The sequence below is a fragment of the Kryptolebias marmoratus genome, linkage group LG22, assembly GCF_001649575.2.
Source record: "Kryptolebias marmoratus isolate JLee-2015 linkage group LG22, ASM164957v2, whole genome shotgun sequence".
NCBI lineage: Eukaryota > Metazoa > Chordata > Actinopteri > Cyprinodontiformes > Rivulidae > Kryptolebias > Kryptolebias marmoratus.
This window is the reverse complement of record NC_051451.1, coordinates 26,616,030-26,635,166: the sequence shown is the minus strand read 5'-3', so window position 1 is coordinate 26,635,166 and position 19,137 is coordinate 26,616,030. Positions and strand designations below refer to the sequence as shown.

The window sequence follows — 19,137 nt, the reverse complement described above, 5'->3', positions numbered from 1 at the left end:
TCATCAGACTAAAGATCTGAAATGTACTTAAGGCAAATTTTGAAAGAAAAACAGGAAATGTTCCCCATCTATCTGAGATTTTAAAAATGACTTCTAGTTGACTTGCAAACAGTATAAGCACATGCTCATATAAGTATTAATGTGCACTACTCCAGATTGCATTGTGGAATAAATATTTTGAGTCATACAGTTATTAAGAGAAACGAGAAATAAAAACTTACCCTTAATGAAGGACTCGTACCCTGAGAAATAGAGGTAAATAAAAGCCCAGGCTTTTCTGGGGAAAAATACTAAATGAATAATAAGAAGCTGCAAGCGTTTCCCGGTCAGTTTAGGTATTTCCTTCAAGCCCTGGGAGCTCATACACAATAATTAGGCTGCTTCGTGGAGCTGTAGGAAATGTTAAAATAAAAGTCATCTTCATAAAAATCTCACCCACAGTTTAATTCTGCACTAAGTAAGGGTTTATGGGAAACATTATATTCTCAAGTCTGGCTCTTTATTAGGATTGGACAAACAAGCCCAGACATTACTGAGGTACTTACATTTTCAACAAGTGCTGCTTTGTCTAATCAAGCATAAGCTTTCTGTTTTAAAACACAATCTGATCATGGGAGATGCTTCGGAAGGGAAGATTTTTCTTCTTAATGACCACAAGATGAATTATTACATGACCCTGAGAGTCAAGTGGAGTTGAGTTAGATGATTGAGACAACTGAGATGGCAACGAACAAACAGTTCTGCATGAAAGATGTCCCGACACACAGAAACTTAAAGAAATGAGATCGGTGATAAATTGCTTGAGAGAATTATGTCAAGAAGATCATTAGAGAAGAGGAGAGACGACTCAAACCCAACTCAGTTCTTTTGAGCAGACGTGAGGGGACACATCTTCCTCTTGAAACTGGTGAAAAAGCTTTATTAAGGTAGTGCCAGGAGAACAGCATGCTTATTTCTCAGTGGGCTCTGCAGGATATTAAAATCAAAAGGTAAAACCAACACTTGTGCAAATATGAAACCACGAAGAAAGACTGAATAAGGAGAGTGACTCTGAAATGTGGGAATATTAAGAGCTTTTGGAATAACTAAACCTACAATGAACCAAAAGAACATTTGTGTCCTATCTCACCTTTTTTAGGAGCTGGAGAAGCTGCATTAGAATAAAATAACACTTTCTGTTTTTAGACTGAATGTATTAAAGACAAATTTCTAGAATTTGAATTCATAATGGTGAAAAAAGTTTTCACTCTCATGGGCATTCTCTTTTTTTTGTTGCCTTACAACTAGGAATTTAAATGGAGTCTTGATGTGTTTTTTATTTCTGATCTACATAACTTCCACTTTGAAGAAAGTAAACATAAGCGTGCATAACTATTCACGGGTCGTAATCTATTTTTTTGATGCATAGCAGTGCAGACACGAACGATTCTGAATCACTTTAATAATGTCAAAAATCAATTTTTATTTACTAGTAATAAGATCCTGTGCAGCGGCAGGACTGTTTATGGCGGAGATGCAACAAACAAGCAGCATCATGACATCATGACAGCCAGTGTTTGGAAGTAATTTGGCTTCTATGATGCTAAAGTGAAAAAATGACGTTGAGATGAGCCACACTGGAGAAAGAGAAAAACACCCGGTCATCGCTACCGCTGCTAAAGGTAGTATCTGGGTTACGACTGTTGGCGACTAGTTGGCAGACGGGATTCAGGAAAAAGTCTCCAGAGTGAATCGAAACGTTTGCAGCATGTTACGATGTGAGCGGAGGTGGGGAACAATATATTGCGTGAAGCTTAGACTACAGTTTCCACAGAAATTGGCCACTATTTTCAAAAAATGTCCATGCAAAATGCAGCTGCATGGCTTGCTGGTCAGGTGAAAATCTTTCTATTTTCATGCAGTTGTAAGTCATCTACTTTTCTCTAAAAGATGCAGCTCAGTAAGACACGGCCTTATGTTGCAGCATCATGTTCCACCATCATCTCACAACCATCTCCAGACAACGAGTGCCATGGAAACCTTGAAGAAAAACAGGTAAGATACCCCTAACGTGATTATTCAAGTTTTATTCATTTATAATCTTGTTTGAATGAAAACTGTTGCATACTGCAGTGCAGAGCAAAACATTTTATTTAGTTTCTTTTGTTTAAACTCTGATTATAAACACATCAAGATGCATCAATAACTGTTTTATAATTGAACTGCTGTCCTCTGAATCACAAACAAAATGTGAGGTGCTGAAACATGCCCACCCCTAATTAGAACTAATGTGTATTTCAGTCATTTAACTTATATGATTATACTTATTGTAGAGTTTAGACTACACAAGACAGTCAAATAACGCTTTTCTAATGATAACAGTTTGCAAGGTAAAGTTTCCCCAATGAACTTTCCAATTTTCATCTCCACAAGCTGAACCCCAATACATAAATAAACACATGAAGATACAGACTCCTGCCCCAATAAACTAAGTAGTCCTTACAGGAAAAGGTGAGTCAAGGCTGTACAGTGTCTGCCATTTATAAATGACTCCCCCAAATTAGCCACATCCCCTGTGATTAGTTCTGTAAATATTCACATGTGAACCAAAGACCAAGCAAACTCACTGCTTTGAAAAGGAAGACCCACTGTGGGGAAGCTACTTCTAATGAATCATGTCGGCAAGAAAAAAACAAATTCACCTTCTGAGCAATCATAAATATACAAGCCAGCTCAGTTGCACGCACAAAACTCATGTTTTGGGTTTAATTTTGTGATGTTTCTTAAAGTTACTAGCATTTCAGCTGCAGGGCTTGCTCTTTGTTTCATGGTTAACACCAAAGAGCTCATGCATAAAAGATAACATTAACCAAACATAAGCGTGCCGAAGAAAACAACTCATATGTAATCGCGCTGTGTGCAGAATTGAATTATTTCAGCTACAAATGACCCTCTCAAATAACCAATGCATGTAAAATTTTCTGTTTCAGTTGAGACGGGGGCCTTTAATTAATGCCAAGTGTTGGAGTGTACACAGCGTCGTCTGGGGATCATGCAAATATTTTTCTATGGGTAATGGCCACGTCACTGTTGCTCTGGATTCAATTAATCAGATCGAAGAAACCACAGAGAGGCCCGTGTAAACAGAAACTTCATAAATAATTTCAAATCTAATAAGAGCGTGTACACATCAGTGTTTGACAGTGAACCTAATAAAACAGAATACTGTTTGTGTTCAAGTCTATCAATAAAGTTTTCCCCCTCTTACTCGGCTCTGTGGTGCAGTAAAAAGATTAATGAATGTTGAATACAGTAACCTCAAAGCCTCAGTCACTGATATTGGTTGAATTTTTTTCTTTTGTTTGATTTCTCTAAAATCTATTTTTGTTTTTGTCACCTTTATTAAGTCTGTGAGCACAGCTAACAGAAAGCCTTTTAAGAAAATGTACTGCTTAATTAGCTCATCAAAATAAAGCGTCCCACAGTGACACTAACTCTACAGCAGCTATCATTTCTGCTCTCGTTGTTAATAAAAGGAGATTATCCGTGGGGGGAAATGTTTTCAATTTAAAACAAACACTAGCCATGTTTACAATATTACAAATAATAACGCTGAAGGCATAAACATTTACCAAAAAGAGGTCAGATGTGGTGAAGTTTGTTTCCTATCAGTGCAGTATGCACAGGTTTTTTTTGCAATCTTTTAGCTACTTTTATTTTCCAGCTAGCCTTTGCTAGTTTTAGCTTTTAACTAGTGTTTTGCTTCTTTCAATTAGAATTTGGCTTCTTTAGCTTTAAGCTGGTGTTTTACTACTTTAAGGTCTAGGTTAAGGCCGTGGACCTGGTGTTCAGAAGGGGCTACGGAAGCACTAAGGAGAACAAAATGACATGATTTTTGTCATGCAACCACCTGAGCGAAAGAGATTTCTTTACTTCTCGAGGATTATAAAGCCAGCTTTAATTTTCTGCTTCTTTTAGCTTTAAGAACTCAGTTTAAGCTGTTCCAGCAAAGCCATTCAGCCCTCACTGTTTTATTTTATGTCAGAAAATGTTATTTTTCTTATTTCAGATTCTTTTGCAGTCGGTGAATAAAAGTCCGTCTTCACATGTTTGTTCAGGAGGCAAAGAAACATCAAAACATCCTCAATATATTATTTTTTTTAGTTTCTTTTAAAAGTTCCTCATATTTCCTTTTACTGGTTTCTCGCTTGCAAATTGTTCGAACCTGTTTGTGGTTTGGTTGCTTGCCTTTATTCTGATTAAATGAGAATATGACTGATTATTATGTCAAACACAGGCTACCATCAGATTTGTCATTATTAGAGAAGGATAAATGTAATGAGGCTGTCACTGCTGTCAGCAGATTTTATTTATACGGAAAACTTCAGCCTAAGACAAAGCGCCTGCACTCCTCCTGTAGCACATGGAGTCATACATGAGCTGAGAAGGTGTTTCTGCTCCATCCAGGACCAAACCTCCTCTTTGATCTGTAATTCAAACTGTAAAGGAACTAAACCTTTACCAAACTTGACATAAAATTTCCAATGTTTGATTTGTTATTATTGGTAAGGCTTTCTTTTCTTGATCTTTCTTCGGGACAGGCTGGACCTGGAAATAACCACAGACAGCACCTTGCATGTTAAATTCAGGTTCTTTGGGACATTCCTATGAAAAATATAAATGTGTTGTCGAGCTTTGATTACATGCTCTGTCACCTTCTGCAGGTTTTGAGCTCAAGTAATTTGGAAAGAACCGCCTTCATTCCATTCTGTGACATTATCACCTGAATTGGCTTCTCTAAAGTAAATTTATAAATTGTCCATCCTCTGCTGCTTATCTGAGACTGGGTCATGGGGTCAACAGATTAATCAAAGTTCCCCAGATCTCCCTCTCCCCTACTAACTCCTTAGCTCATTTGGGGAGACTCCAAAGTGTTTAGTTTTACCCTGATGTCCTCTACCGGTGGGACATGTCCGAAACCTCTCCCGAAAGCATTCCTATCAGGTGCACAAACCACCTCATCTGGCTCCTTTCAAAGCTGAGGAGCACCATCCACCCTCCTCCCAACTCTCCCAAGCTTCTCACTAAGTCCCTAAGAATGTGTCTGTAGAGACCAGTTGGTGACTCAATATTGTGAGAAATTTGCAAAAAATCAAATGTTCAGTTGTAGTTTCAATGAGCTCTAAGTGTTTGCGTCCAAGTGACCAGCGAGCCATGTGGAGCACGTGTTAAAAACTGCATTCTGTATTTATGTGCACGGATTTCAAAGCTGTATTCTTGGCCGTGCACATTATTTTGTTGTCCAACTCCGCCCACCTCAGCTCACTTTGTTGTCACCTTGGCAGGCGTCTCCACGTTTATGATTTAATCTACTTAAGTACACTTTTGAAATGAAGATGGGCAGATTTGGATCAGTTTTTTTTTTAATGATTATTTATCATCAGCCTGGCTTTTAGACCTGGATATTTGCCTCCTTATAGTCAAAATACAGCTCTAGTGCTCTTGAGACGAGTTGGAGATGTCTTCAACAACTTTGTGACTTTTCTGAGAGAAAATATGTCACATACTTTTTTGAACATAATTAAAAATCAGGTGACAAAGCTGTGAGCCACTGCAACTCACGCAAGGAAACTGCTGCTTAGTTCTGCCATCGCTCATGAACAAGACCCATAGATACTCAGACTTCTCTATTTGGAGCAGGGGCTCATTTTCAATTTGAAGATGACAGTCCATCCTTTTCCAGCTGGGAAGCATCATCTCAGACTTAGATCTGTGATCTGCTCAGGTTCCTGCGGGAGGAGCCGTCTCCATGAGGCCAACAGGACGACATCATCTGCAAAAAGCAGCAATGCAAACCAGAAACCACCCACAAAAACTTGAAGGGCGATGAAGATTTGTTAGATTGAGGTTTAGAAAGTCAGAAATCTGTGTTGGAATGCCTCTTAGTTGATTTCTTGATTGCGTTGTTAATGTTGCAATCATTTCCCACCTCTCAGGTGTACGGCTCGCCTACGTGTAGCTGTGAACAAAATCAATTGAATGCAAATACTCTCTGATCCAGGACTGCTTCGTGGTCATCAGTTTGTCTGAAATTTGAGCTGAAGTAAGAAAAAATGTCATTGATATCAGCATTTATTTCCTTGCTGCCATCACAGCTTCCAGGGGCTGGAGTAACGTCCACCTCTTCTGTCATGGATGTCTGAAAGGCAATAAAGGGGTGTTGGGCAGTCTGCATGCCCCCCACCCCTCTCCAGCTTCCCTCTCTTTAATTTAATTGCCCCTGTGGGAGCTGTTTAGCCCATCCACTTCATGATCCCCCTCTGGTGGTTAGAACCGTGATGGGGATGTTTAAGGATGGGAAGCCCTAACGCTCCCATTTGTTTTCCTGCAGGTAATCGATGGCAGACTCAGGGTTACAGCTAATGTGATTTATGTGTCCTATTTCCACTGTTATGCTTCATGTACAAATTGTCTTTGCTGATGTAAATTCCATACTCTTTTCACAACTTGCTGACACTGAATCCCAGCTGCCAAACCAGAGCAATGCATTAACGTTTGGGTCCAGAAAGGTTTTATTTTATTAATGCTGCTATTTTTAGAAACAGCACACGCAAATCACGCTGGGAAATGTTTTTCACTAAATAACGCTTACCTCCATGAAGAATAATGACAAATTCTGTCACAAAAAAGAAGCATTTCGTGAATGAATGCTGACAAAACATGATTAGTCTTCCATCATTTGCAGATACAGCTTTTTGATTTAACACAACTAACAATGACTCTAAAGCTATTATGATATGATAAAACTTAACATTTTTTGCCATTAAATATGAAGACATATTTAAACTTTTAAAATTCTGACCTTTTTTTTGTTAAACCTTTTTTTTTAAACAATTACAAAATCCTTTCTTTACTCTGAAGCCATCAAAAGAGATATTGATAGAGAGAGGTAGAGAAGCCTGTGTAACTTTGGGTCAATTTGACCCAAAAGCCACCAGAAAGGTTAAAGCAAAAAGCCTCATCTATAAGAAGTCTATAAACCTGAAGCATCAAAAGAGAACCTATATTATGTGAGACTATTTCAGAAACAGTTCAACGACGTGGCTGCAGAGATGAGTCCATCTTTGAGCTGCCTGTGTTTGTTCATAAATCATTTATTAAATCTTATACATGTTTATTTATTTATTTTTTATGTATTTAACCTTTATTTCACCAGGAGATTAAAAACCTCTTTTCCAAGGGAGTCCTGGCCAAGAGCAGTGGTGGATGAAGTACTAAACTATAGTACTTGAGTAAAAGTATTGATACTCGTGGTCAAATCTTACTCAACTACAAGTAAAAGTTGCTCGGGCAAAAATGTACTCAAGTTAAAGTACTGAAGTACTCACTTTTGAAAGTACTTAAGTATTCAAAAGTACAAATTAAATTTTCTAATATCAGTATGTTGCTGTAAAATTTTCAGAACCTTGTAAATTTCAGAAACCACCTGATGTATCGGCGCGTAGAACCACTCTGCTCCAACTTCTACACCACCTGTAAAGAACTTCAGCAGAAAAATGCCACAAAAAAATATGGATTTTTTTGTCTAAAAACACACCAAACCAGAGAGGCTTGATTCTCCTCACACTTTCACTACGGAGCAGAGGTTTAAGGTTGAATCTATTACCATGAAGTAACGACTAACTTCCTAGATATGTAGTGGAGTGAAAATTATAAGTCCCCCCCCCCCCNAGAATTACTCAAGTAAAGTAAAGATACTCAAAAAATATACTTAAGTACAGTAATCAAGTAAATGTACTCTGTTACTGTCCACCACTGGCCAAGAGGCAGGAAAGTTACAGGACAATAACAATTACACGATTCAAAATGCCATACAAGTAATTATTAAAAACAGCTACAATTTAAAGACACCTTCTCAAGTGCTTTCAATCTAGTCTTAAAAGTGCTCAGTGAGATAAGTTCAGTTAGTTTCCAGTTATTTTGCAACGTGTTCCATGCAAATGGAGCCGAGTGGACAAAATTCTGTGTGAAGAAATGGAACGAAGGGCGCAAAGAGTAAAAATCAGATGTTCTCCATGTGATTAAATCACAAATATAGGATGGTAACAGCCCAAGAATGGCCTTATAAATGAAAACATACCACGTTGACCGTGTAAGATGGAGATGGGCGGATCCCAGCCCCCCGTGCCGCCTCGGTCCTTTCAGAAGTCACACCAAGACGGCCAGAAGGCGTCTCTGGCCCAGCTTGAAGTGTTTTCTTGAAGGGCCTTAGCACAAGAACCCAGCGGCGCCTCCAAATTATTTGTTTTCAGCTTGGTAGCAAGTCTGTTTGGATCTCATGTGGCTCGGCACAGTGGAAGTAAATTCGCCTCTTCACTTTTAAGTAAATCACCTGCAGTTTAAATACACAGCAAACCAGATCAACCCATTCATTCACGCACGCTCTGGATGGTGCACCTACCTGCACCGCTTAATGCCTCTTCTGTTCTGGGCTGAGAAAGAATTAAAGTAAAAACTGGCCAGAGTTTGAATTATTAATTAGGCCATTTGATGAAAGCCTTGCAGATGTTTCATGTTTTTTTCTGCTCCTTTACTTTAATTTATAATAAAATCATCTTTGTTGCCAGTGTTTAGCCCATCATTATACTGGTTTTGTTTTGTTTATGTCACATATGTCAATTTATATTTCAGAACAGCTAATCCCACCTAAATTTGTTACTTATTAGCCAGTTTCACCCCATTTTTACAAACTTTCTACATATATCTCCAATGCTGCCCTACTGATTTGCATTTTGCAGAAATCTATTTTTTTCTTTAGCAGTGATCAAGATGGAGTGAAATGACTTAAAATATTTATCTAATCACCATAACAAATTTAAATAAACTTATTTAAATGCTGAGGAGCTTCAGTGATTCCTTTATTATCTGCTTTATAAAATATAAAGGGGAGATCCTTGAGAAAATTATGGGAGATAAATCTTTCGGTCAAAATAATATTTTGTTATTAATTTTTTTATATGGTAAAATTTGTTTGCGAAACATCTTTAATATCAAAACAACACTTGACTTTGTTTGTTTTTATAAAACTTTAATAAAATAGCACAAAAAAAACAGCTTTTATTTGTCATCTTAGCAGATCCATGTTTTAGAGTTACGTGCTCAGAAATGTTTTATTTCCATAATTCTTTTTTAAAAATGCTGCCTAAACTCTTGCTTTATAGTTTTGTTCCCTGGAGGCCATAGAACTGATCTGGTTGACGTTTGTATTTTTCTGAAAATCTGCCTGAATCTTTGCGCCCTTCCTGCCGTTTCTCTCCACTTTTGTGTGTCCCAGCATGCACCTTGCTTGGACTATTTTGGGTCTTTTTCTGTATTCTGTCCCCGTCTGCTCCCTAATCTTTGTTTGCCTGTCTGGTTTTGTGCAGCCTTGTACTTACCTTTTGTAAGTAAAGCTTACCTTTTGCCTTTACAACTTGCCTCCTGAGCATTTGGCTCATCTTCTCTGAACCCTGACGGCTCTAAACAAAAGGAAGAAAAGAGCTCTGATTGAACATCCAATTGCAATCAGCCGAAAGGAGGGACTGTTCTTTAAAGCTCACTTTTCTACTGTAACTTCGGGGTTTTTACACATGCTGCGATATTTAGATATGGTTACTTAAGCTAGGTTGGAGGTGCTGCTCGCCATTTTGATTTTCTCCCATCAAATCTGCTGGAGGAAGACAACGAACCATGTTTCCACCGCTGGTGCACTTGGTTGTCAAGGGAACATTTCTGCAGATGAAGTGTGTTGCGCTCTGAAAAGGCATGCTCAAATATTTACATAAAGACAAATACACTAGTAAAGAAGGAAAAACAAATTTAAATGAACCATTTTAACCAAAGAAAACCACAGTGTGATCACCTAATAGCGTCCTTATTTGTTTTCGGACTGCTCTTTGATTTTCACTGCTGCTGATTTAGCATTCATATTATTGTTTATTGTTTTTGCAATCTAACTACTTTTGCATACTTTGTAATACTTTATGACTATTCTGTGACTTTTGCTCTTTGTAACTTTTATAGTTTTCAAAATATTTAACTTTATTTACAGATATTTTCACCATTAAAATACACTGAGATGTTTTCGGTTCCTTCAAAAACTTTAAGCTTTTTGAAATCTGATTCAGAATATTGTATTTTTGAGCCATTCTTCTTCCATTTTTAGCTTTTAGCTACCATTCTGCAACTTTTAGCATTTAGCTAGCCTATTGCTACATGTAGCTTCCATTATGTTTCTTTTAGTTTTAGTTTGCTTTTTGCTACTTTTAGCTTTCAGCTAGCCTTATGTTACTTTAAGCTTTTATTGCCAGTTTTCAAATTTTCCCTTATAGAAAAAAAACACGATTCGCATGTGATTCCATGTAGTAAAACAGTAGATCTCATGCTGCGTTTTTACAGAAAATATAATTTGTCTGGTTTAATCTGTTGTCTGTTAAAAAGAGGACAGAGGAGACAAAACAATCCTGGACGGTGCAAAAGATTTAAAACACCCCTAATTCCTTCATACTTTGCTTTCATTGAGCCAGACTTTAGTGTCATCTTTAAAAGTGGTTTTGATCCATTGTTCCAAGGCTATTTAAAATTCTTTCAACATTCTTCCTTAGACGTAGGCTGCTCATTTCCTCATTTTTTTTGGTCCAGTCCTTGTACCTGACCATGACAGCATATTGTGCAGCGTGTGCTTAAAACAAATGAGGGAAGGGCACAAGTGCAGGACAATAAGAGAACTGTCAGACTGAAAATATTATTTACAGCAGATAAACATGATCTTCAAGAAATGAGAAAAAAACATCCAGCCTGACACACGAGAGCTTTAATTATTCAGCTGGTCCACTCGACATGTTTTCAGATAATAGCTCTTTAGGAATCGCCTTGTTCGTGCTAAAATACTATTTTATGTCTGTCCATCAGTGTTAGGTTTGGTATTTCATAGATTTAACTAAATAAATAGGAGAAAAGGATGTTTTTGTGATAAACTGTAGTTAAATGTAAAATGGGTTCCTTGCAAAGTTTTTTGTTATGAGTTATGAGTCAAAGACAAGTTTCTTAACAAACAGAAATAACATTCCTCTGGAAATGGTCACGTACTGGACTGAAAATCAAGGCAAAGTCCGAAGAAAAGCTTTGAAGGACTTTTAGGAAAGCTGGAGAACTGCTGCTGAAAAACATTACAAGAAAACCCAGCTCCTCTGAAACAAAGCATAATGAAACGATGTATGACCCAAGATTTTTGCACAACGCTGTAACTCTGTTATTTGAAATCTTATAAATCATAAATTAGCAGTGTGTTATCATTGCAATATAATTACAGTACATTAACGGAGACTTAATATTGGAGCCAGCTCATTTTGAACAATTACAGAATTGGGCATAAATCAGTTCTGAGTAAACAAAAACACACAATACATCAGGAGCTTTCCTCCGTGCTCATTAATAACGAGGGCAAAGAAGGGAGAGAAAACGTAAATGCTGACTTTGGACAAATAAAGATATTCAACAGAAGTATCAGCCCAGGATAGCTGCCCTTTTAATCAAGAGGTTAACATACCTTTGGACTGTGTTGAACATCACAAAAGGCATGTAAATGATGATATAAATTATAGATTAGTGGGTGAGATGTGGGAGGAATAATAAAGTGGATAATAGAGGTGCTGTATCATTCTCCAAAATGGAATTTAGAGGGAGCAAAACTATTAGGATCACAGGCGTACTCCCCCATGGAGCAGACAGATCCTCCACATCTTTACATTTATATTTCCAGCGTTTAGCTCTGTTACGTGAGCCGGCAGCTGAAGGACACATGGCTGTTAATGGGCCTGCAGCCCGTCATGGAGACCAGACCTGTGACACGACCATTTATTCTTCTCCTTGTTGCCTTAACCCTTCAATACTAGGTGCAATCAAAGGGATGCTATTGCTATTTTGAAGCATTGTTCGCTGCAAAAGGTGAACAATTACTGTCTTACCTGTTGTGGTTAGCTCATTAAATGGCTTCCAAACTGAGTTCATTCAAAGAGCTATCTATATCCAGGTAAGATATTAATTGTTCATAACCTTTCCACAGAAAATGGTTCAAAATGGTTGAAAAATCCCTTTAAAGTGAGGCTTGGTGTGTGTGTTTAATAATGGCTGTCAAAATGTATTAAAAACTGTTGAGGGAGGAACAGCAATTTCACAATTTTCAAAGAGGAAAATATTTTATCTCTGCTCTCGTCACGGCTCAATTGTGGTCGATAAATTCAGAGGAAACAGTCAATAAGAAGGCAACCAAAAGGCCAATGGCTTTTCACTTGACTTCATTTCTCATACATGAGAGCCTCCATATGCTTGAAATGAAAAAGGCACGACAGAGGTCATAAACAGCCAAGATGGCAGCTGTCAGCTGACCCGCACAGCTGGTCGCCACATCCATTCATAACTGCAGAAAAAAAAGAAAAACAGGCCAAGATTGACGGCGATTATCTTCAGTTGTCATTACGCAGTCGGATGAAAAGTGCAGCCACGCCGCATAGAAAGCCAATATGTTTGACTGTTCAATAACTGCAATTCATGAAGCAGCGAGTAAATGGCTTCATACTGTAGTAATGAAAGCAGTTTTGTTCCTCCGAGGAAGGATAATTCCTAACTGGCCCAGCTGGATGAATACAAGTCACAGTGTTAGCATACTGCACTACAAAGTAAACACTTCCTGTTTATTTATTTATCTCTTTTATTTTCACTTAAGTTGTATCTGCCAAGCCAGCTATTATTACATTTTAAATGGTTATCACCCCCTGCCGAATGGCAAAAAGAAGACAATTATGTTTTTGCTTGTGTCTGGTTATGTTCTGTCTGTTAGCTAAATATCTCATGAACCACTGGATGGATTTTAACAAAACTTTCAACAAGTCTATATTTGATACATATCTACAACCGATTTATGTTTGGAGTCAGTCCAGTTCAAGATGGCTGCTCTAACTCAGTCAGTTTTACAGATATTGAGCTAAAATTTGATGTGGTAATAGCTGAGAGTCATCTGCAACATGTAATCTGAGTGTGACATGAGATTGTGAACTTAAACGGCTACAACTCTTTCATTTCTCTTCATCTAACAATCTGGAATGAAAGCCGTCTGGAGATACGTATTCCTTCAAGCAATGCCAGGCCTTTAATTAGAAAATGTTTTCTGCTCCTCTCATCTTACCTCTCTACCTTCTCATCTTGATTTTTTCCCCTCTCCACATGTCTCCCCGTGTCTTATTACTTCTCATCTGTGGTCTCTGGACCCGTCTCAGTGTCCTGATTCACTGCTCTGTTTGTAGATCAATAGAAAGGCTCTCTGTCAGGAGGAGCCACCACACACACACACACACACACACACACACTGCAGACATAGGCTTCAGGGAAACTGGATTTCTTCTGCCTCATATGGGAGAGGATCCCCCTCAACCTTTAACTCCAGAGAAATAACTACATGGTGCCATAACGAGCTTCTCATAGAAAAGAGAAAACCAGGGTGGCTTTATCTGGGCGCCAAAGATGAGACTGCATGAAAAAAAATAGGATGTCAGTCCAAAACACAATGTGAAATGAATAAAGAGGAGTGAAAAAATTGGGTGAGGAGGAGAAGTTGTGCATTCAGCTAAGCAGCAAAACACTCCCCACCTCCCTCCTCTCCTCTCCTCCTCACCCTGCCCCTGGAAAAGTCTCTCTCTCTCTCTCTGTCTCTCTGCAGCTGTGCTCTGAGCTGAGCTGAGCGTCACCTCCACACAGCAAGTGCCTTTACTTGAGCAGAGGAGGAGGAAGGAGGAGGAAGGCAGCCGCTGGAGGAGGAGAGAAGAAGAAACCTCAGGAGTGCGTCTGCACACAGCAGAGGCGCGCCTCTTCACTCCATCCAGAGGGCAGAGGGGTGCAGGGAGACGCCGGAGGAGGACTGGGCCGGCGGTTCGTGGAGCCCACTTGCACTGTTGATCCTGGTGATTCTGGCTAACGCAGGAGGAGGAAAAAAGGTGACCGGATCTCGCCAAGGGGGGCAGCATTTTACATTAGAAACAACGCGTGGAGACAAGGCAAAGCTGCGCACACAGAGAAATTCACTGACTAACATCTGACTGGGAGAAGACAGACACCAACTGTCTATAAACAACTCCTGACAGGCACACAAAAATGTTTCACCTCCTTGTCCGTGGATGATAACTTCTGGGAAGGAATTTCTCATTTAAGCACAGAGATTTTTTTTCTAACTTTTTCTCTTTTTGGAGTTGGATCCTTTAAGCACAAAGCAAATTAACCTCGATTAGTAGCTGCAGAAAGCCAGAGCTGTCTGGGTGTCCATTAAGATTCTTCTGATTCAGTTTTAAGTGGATTATGACGGTAGTATTTGGGGATTTTTATTTGGCTTGAAAAAGACATCTACCTATGACTGGTGGATTAAGGTCTGACAGAGAAGGCTGAGTATTTTCTCTTTTTTTGGATTACATTTTTGAGTTCAAGCTCATGGATGTTAACAGGATAAAGTATAAAAAGGGACGTGAGTATCCAGCTGGATTTGTATTCCTGAAGCTTAAAGTTAAAAACAAAGATGTCTCTAATAAAAGCACAATGCAGCAGCTTTTTTCTTTTTTTAACAAACTGCAACTCATTGATTGAACAGTTATGTTCAACGAATGACGATTAAGGCGTAAAAAGGTAGGCAGACCTTGACGTTTAATAATTTTTTCGACAAGTGAACCTGCATGTTTACAGAGCATTTACCAATGAACATCATTTACTAAATGAGGGGTGCTGTCTACCCGCAGGTGGCTCGGGCACAAACAGAGATTGATTGGAGTGATCGGTGTGAATCCAATTAATGCATCCTGGATTCTTGCCAAAACAGAGGCAATGGCGGGGAACACCACCGTCTAGCATCTGATCTGCCTCCTCACCGGATCCACCGAGGAACCTCTGCACTCAGTGTTTGACAACACTCCTCCTCTCCTTTTTACCCAGGCAAGGATGGTACCCCCACCCCCCACTAACAAGCCCCACGTGTGCCTGTCTACCATCCTTATCATGAGCAGCATGGCGCTGATTGATGCGTACCTGGTGGAGCAGAACCACGGGCCACGTAAGATTGGCATCTGCATTATGGTGATGGTGGGAGACATCTGCTTCTTAATCGTGCTGCGGTACGTGGCGGTGTGGGTGGGCGCCGAGGTCCGGACGGCTAAACGTGGCTACGCCATGATTCTGTGGTTCCTTTACATCTTTGTGCTGGAGATCAAAGTTTACTTTGTGTACCAAAACTACAAGGCAGACAGAAAAAGTTTGGATGCTCTCGCGAGGAAGGCATTGACGTTGCTCCTGTCCATTTGCATCCCGGTGCTTTTTGTCGTGCTCGTAGCCATCGACCACATGGAGTACGTCCGCGCCTTCAAGAAGCGCGAAGAGATCCGCAATCGTCTCTTCTGGGTGGTGGTGGACCTGCTGGACATACTGGACATCCAAGCCAACCTGTGGGAGCCTCAGAAGAAGGGGCTGCCTCTGTGGGCGGAAGGCCTGATGTTCTTCTACTGCTACATCCTGCTCCTCGTGCTGCCCTGCGTGTCTCTGAGCGAAATTAGCATGCAGGGCATTAATATCGTCCCCCACAAGATGCTCCTGTACCCCATCCTGAGCCTGGTGACCATTAACATAATCACTCTCTTCATCCGCGGGGGGAACATGCTCCTCTACAGGGACGCCAGGGTATCGGGAATCCTGATAGGAAAAAACATACTAGCCATCATTCTAAAGACATGCAGCTTCGTGCAGTACAGGAGACAGTTGCAGAATGCTCCTCCTGCTTTCGGAGTGGAGCTGCAGAAAAACTCCGTGGCTCACACTCAACCTGCCCCCACTCCCCCTCAAGTGGTCATGCAGGACCAGACGCCGCTCCCTGAAGTAACGACGTGTGAACACACATGACACAAAGACGGGGTGAACCCTGGAAGTGTCAGTACGAGTACACATGATCCTCAGGACGCCGGCGGGGAGCAGTGGTGCACACCGTTCAGGGTGTGTGAACACTCATGGGAACACACAGGAGATCATGATCCCTGATGCTTAAAGGGATAGTCCAATCATCTTTGAAGGGATGTTCTGTCTAATAGTTATCAACAGTTAGTACCTTGTCATCAGTCATAGAGAAAGAGGCAAAAGCCTTCACCACAAGCTGCAGGTCTGCAATCTTTATGTTAAAAAGTTTATTTGAAGCCACAAAATCTACAATGTATGTGGCTCCTAAAAACATGCTTGATATTCTGTGTTTATATATTATTTGTTTTAAGTGTTAAGACAAAAGAAAAACAAATATTCTAAAGGATGAGCTGGCATTTTCTGGAGTTATGCAAACCTGACTGAGTCCTTCACATGCTGTTTTTGTAGACAAAAGCTTTCACACTAAAGTTATGTTCACACTGCAGGAAAAAGTGGCCCAAATCTGATTTTTAGTGACATTCTGAATGCCATAAATTAGACTTTTTCAAAGAAGACCTATGTCACTTATAGATGTTGGACTAAATCAGATACAAACCTGATGCTTTTCAAAGTGACTTTTCCATAATTATTGCAGATCGATCCAAATATTGATATTATCGATATCAACATTGGTGCTGAATCGTATTGACATTGAGTTTGTTTTTCTCCTCTACTTTCAGTTTGTTGCTCCTGCTGCAGAAGTGCAATTCTGCGCCACAGTAGGCTGAAAGCAGCAAGTTTGAATGTAAACACTGGACGAAACAAGTGTGGATTATAATACGTTAGTCAGCTCTGATTGCACAACAACTTCAGAGCTGATCCGCAGGCTCGCATGTGTAGCATCCATATTCCACAGCGTGCTGCTGGTGACGTCAAGCCTTCTTCTGGGTATGCTGGTCACTTCAGAATGAAGTAATGATTCGTAATAAAAATCTCAGCAAAACTTCAGAACTGAGCATTAAGACATGCAGCCTTAAAGATAAATGAAGTAAGTTGCAGTCTAAAAACCATAAAACCACAACTTACTTAATCAGCTAAATCTTACATTAGAGGCAGGTCTTTATATTTATATTTTGCATTCTTATAACAAACTAGTTGCATGTTTCTTCTGCTCCATATTTATAGAATTAATTAGTTGAAAAATATGAATTTTCTAGTGCATTTGAAGAACAACTACAATGAGAGTCAGAGAGCTGCATAAACAAACTATGACCTCAACAGTAGAACGGCTCACTGAATTTTAAACACATTTTATTAAAAACTTGAGTCAGAATCAGCTGATTCTGTTAAACACTGAGCTCTCACAGGCAGCCTAACCTGTTTGTATTATAAGTGTCATTCTGCTGCAGAACTTTCATGCACACATTGCAGTGTCTGAACAGATAAATAGCAAAAAGTATTGTTTCCTTTTGTAGATAATTACTCAGGTTTGTGATGTTTTGAATCAAAGTTACAAGGAGAGACTTTGGCGGATCTGCAGAGCTACAAGTAGCTCCAGAGCCGCAGGTTGCAGACAAATGAGTGTCAGTTATTTATTATTTATCAGGCTTATAAAGTTGGCCTAAAGAGCAAAAAGAAACAGGCCCTGTGCTCGTCATTAGCCTAGCCTGGACGAAGCCTCTCTATGACTGATAAGGTACTAACTATTTGTAACTATTAGACAGAACATCCATTCAGAGATGACTGGACTATCCCTTTAATGGCACACAGGACACTGCAGTATCCAAAGCTGTCACCGTACAGCATCATTGATGACTTTGTGAAAGCATTTTCTCTTGATGAGGTCCACTAACTGTGTATTTTTTCTAACTGTGTAAATGGAAAAAAAAAAAGGCAAGTACTGCAAGATTAGAGGATATATTTTTTGAATCGTGTGTGTTGCATTCTAAATCTTAAAACTATGGGTCTGTGTGCCGTGGTGTGTATTTCTTTTGCTCAAATTGTTCTTAGTAGTCGAGGGCTTTAGCTTGTCAAAGTCGAGGCGAGAAGCTGAGGAGCGAATCAAAGTAATGAGGGTGAAACGACCAGTTAAACCTCTCTCTCTCTCTCTCTCTCTCTTTCTGGAAAGAAGTGTGTTTTATATGTGATCCTTTGATCAAAATCTGTGTACAAGACAAAGGCTTTCCTGCTTTCTCACTGGCTGTAAAGGATTTGTCATAAAATCATCTAAACTTTAACGGCACACTGATTTGACTTCATTATTTAATTAAAACCAAACAGCAAATGGGAATTCATTGGAGTAACAAAAGGATAAAAAGTGGAAGCGAAAGTGGAGCGATAATGTTTTTGCTTATGTTTGTGTTTGTACGTTTGTTTGTCTGCACTGTTAGCAAAATAACTCATGAACTACTGGACAGATTTGAACAAAACTGTCAGAAAGTAATCATTGGATGTACGTCTGCTAACCTTTAGAGTCAATTCAATTCAAGAATTCAAGATGGCTGACACAGCTAAATGACCTTAGCAAACAAAAAATTGGTCTTAACTACAAATACTGAGCTAAATTTAAATGTGATAGTTGCTGAACATTATTCAAACACACACACACATATTGGGCAACATCTTTTTTTAAAACTTTGGCAATAATTGTTGGTGTCAAACCTGTGTCTGTCAGCAAAATATCTCCTCAACCACTGGACAGATTATAGTAAAACTCCCTTGTACCTCAACAGCTCATTACCATTTACCAATTTAAAATGGCCTCTACAGCTAATTGACATTAGCCAATACAAAAATGGCTGTAACTCAGTCAGTTTTTACAGATAAAATTCTATCACATGAGATCCAATAGAAGGTCATTTATGAGGTTCGACCCCAATAATTTAATCTCTTCGCTGCACAAAATGATTTCAGGTTAAAACAATACCATGAAAGGCAGCGGGCGATATGCATTCCTTTAAGGAATGCAAGGCCGTTGAGTTGCAGAGGAGAATCCTTTGCTGCATCATTTACCTTGATAATGGTTTGCTTCACTGGTGATTTTGTCAGAGGAGAGTGTGTTTTGAAACATATGAAGTGGAGGTTTTCAACAGTTTGATCGATGCAAAGGTTGACAAGTCTTGTTTAAGGCTCAGTTCAGAGCTGAGAAGCAACTCTGCAGAAAGATAAATGAATCCTGAATAAGAAAGCCTGTTTAAAACC

General features: G+C 39.4%; 1 protein-coding gene across 1 annotated transcript; it reads left to right on the top strand.

Annotated features, from left to right (window-relative positions):
- Positions 1-13,801: 13,801 nt before the first annotated feature.
- LOC108240633 (transmembrane protein 121) lies at positions 13,802-18,261 on the top strand. The gene is made up of 2 exons (XM_017424235.2): positions 13,802-14,685; positions 14,796-18,261. Exon 2 carries the CDS (start codon positions 14,995-14,997, stop codon positions 15,943-15,945), a length of 951 nt encoding a protein of 316 aa, XP_017279724.1. The 5' UTR covers positions 13,802-14,685; positions 14,796-14,994; the 3' UTR covers positions 15,946-18,261.
- The last annotated feature ends 876 nt before the right edge of the window (positions 18,262-19,137 follow it).

What these genes read in the sequence shown, in the direction of transcription:
- LOC108240633 (XM_017424235.2), top strand. Translation starts at nt 14,995, where the DNA reads ATGGTACCCCCACCCCCCACTAACAAGCCCCACGTGTGCCTGTCTACC.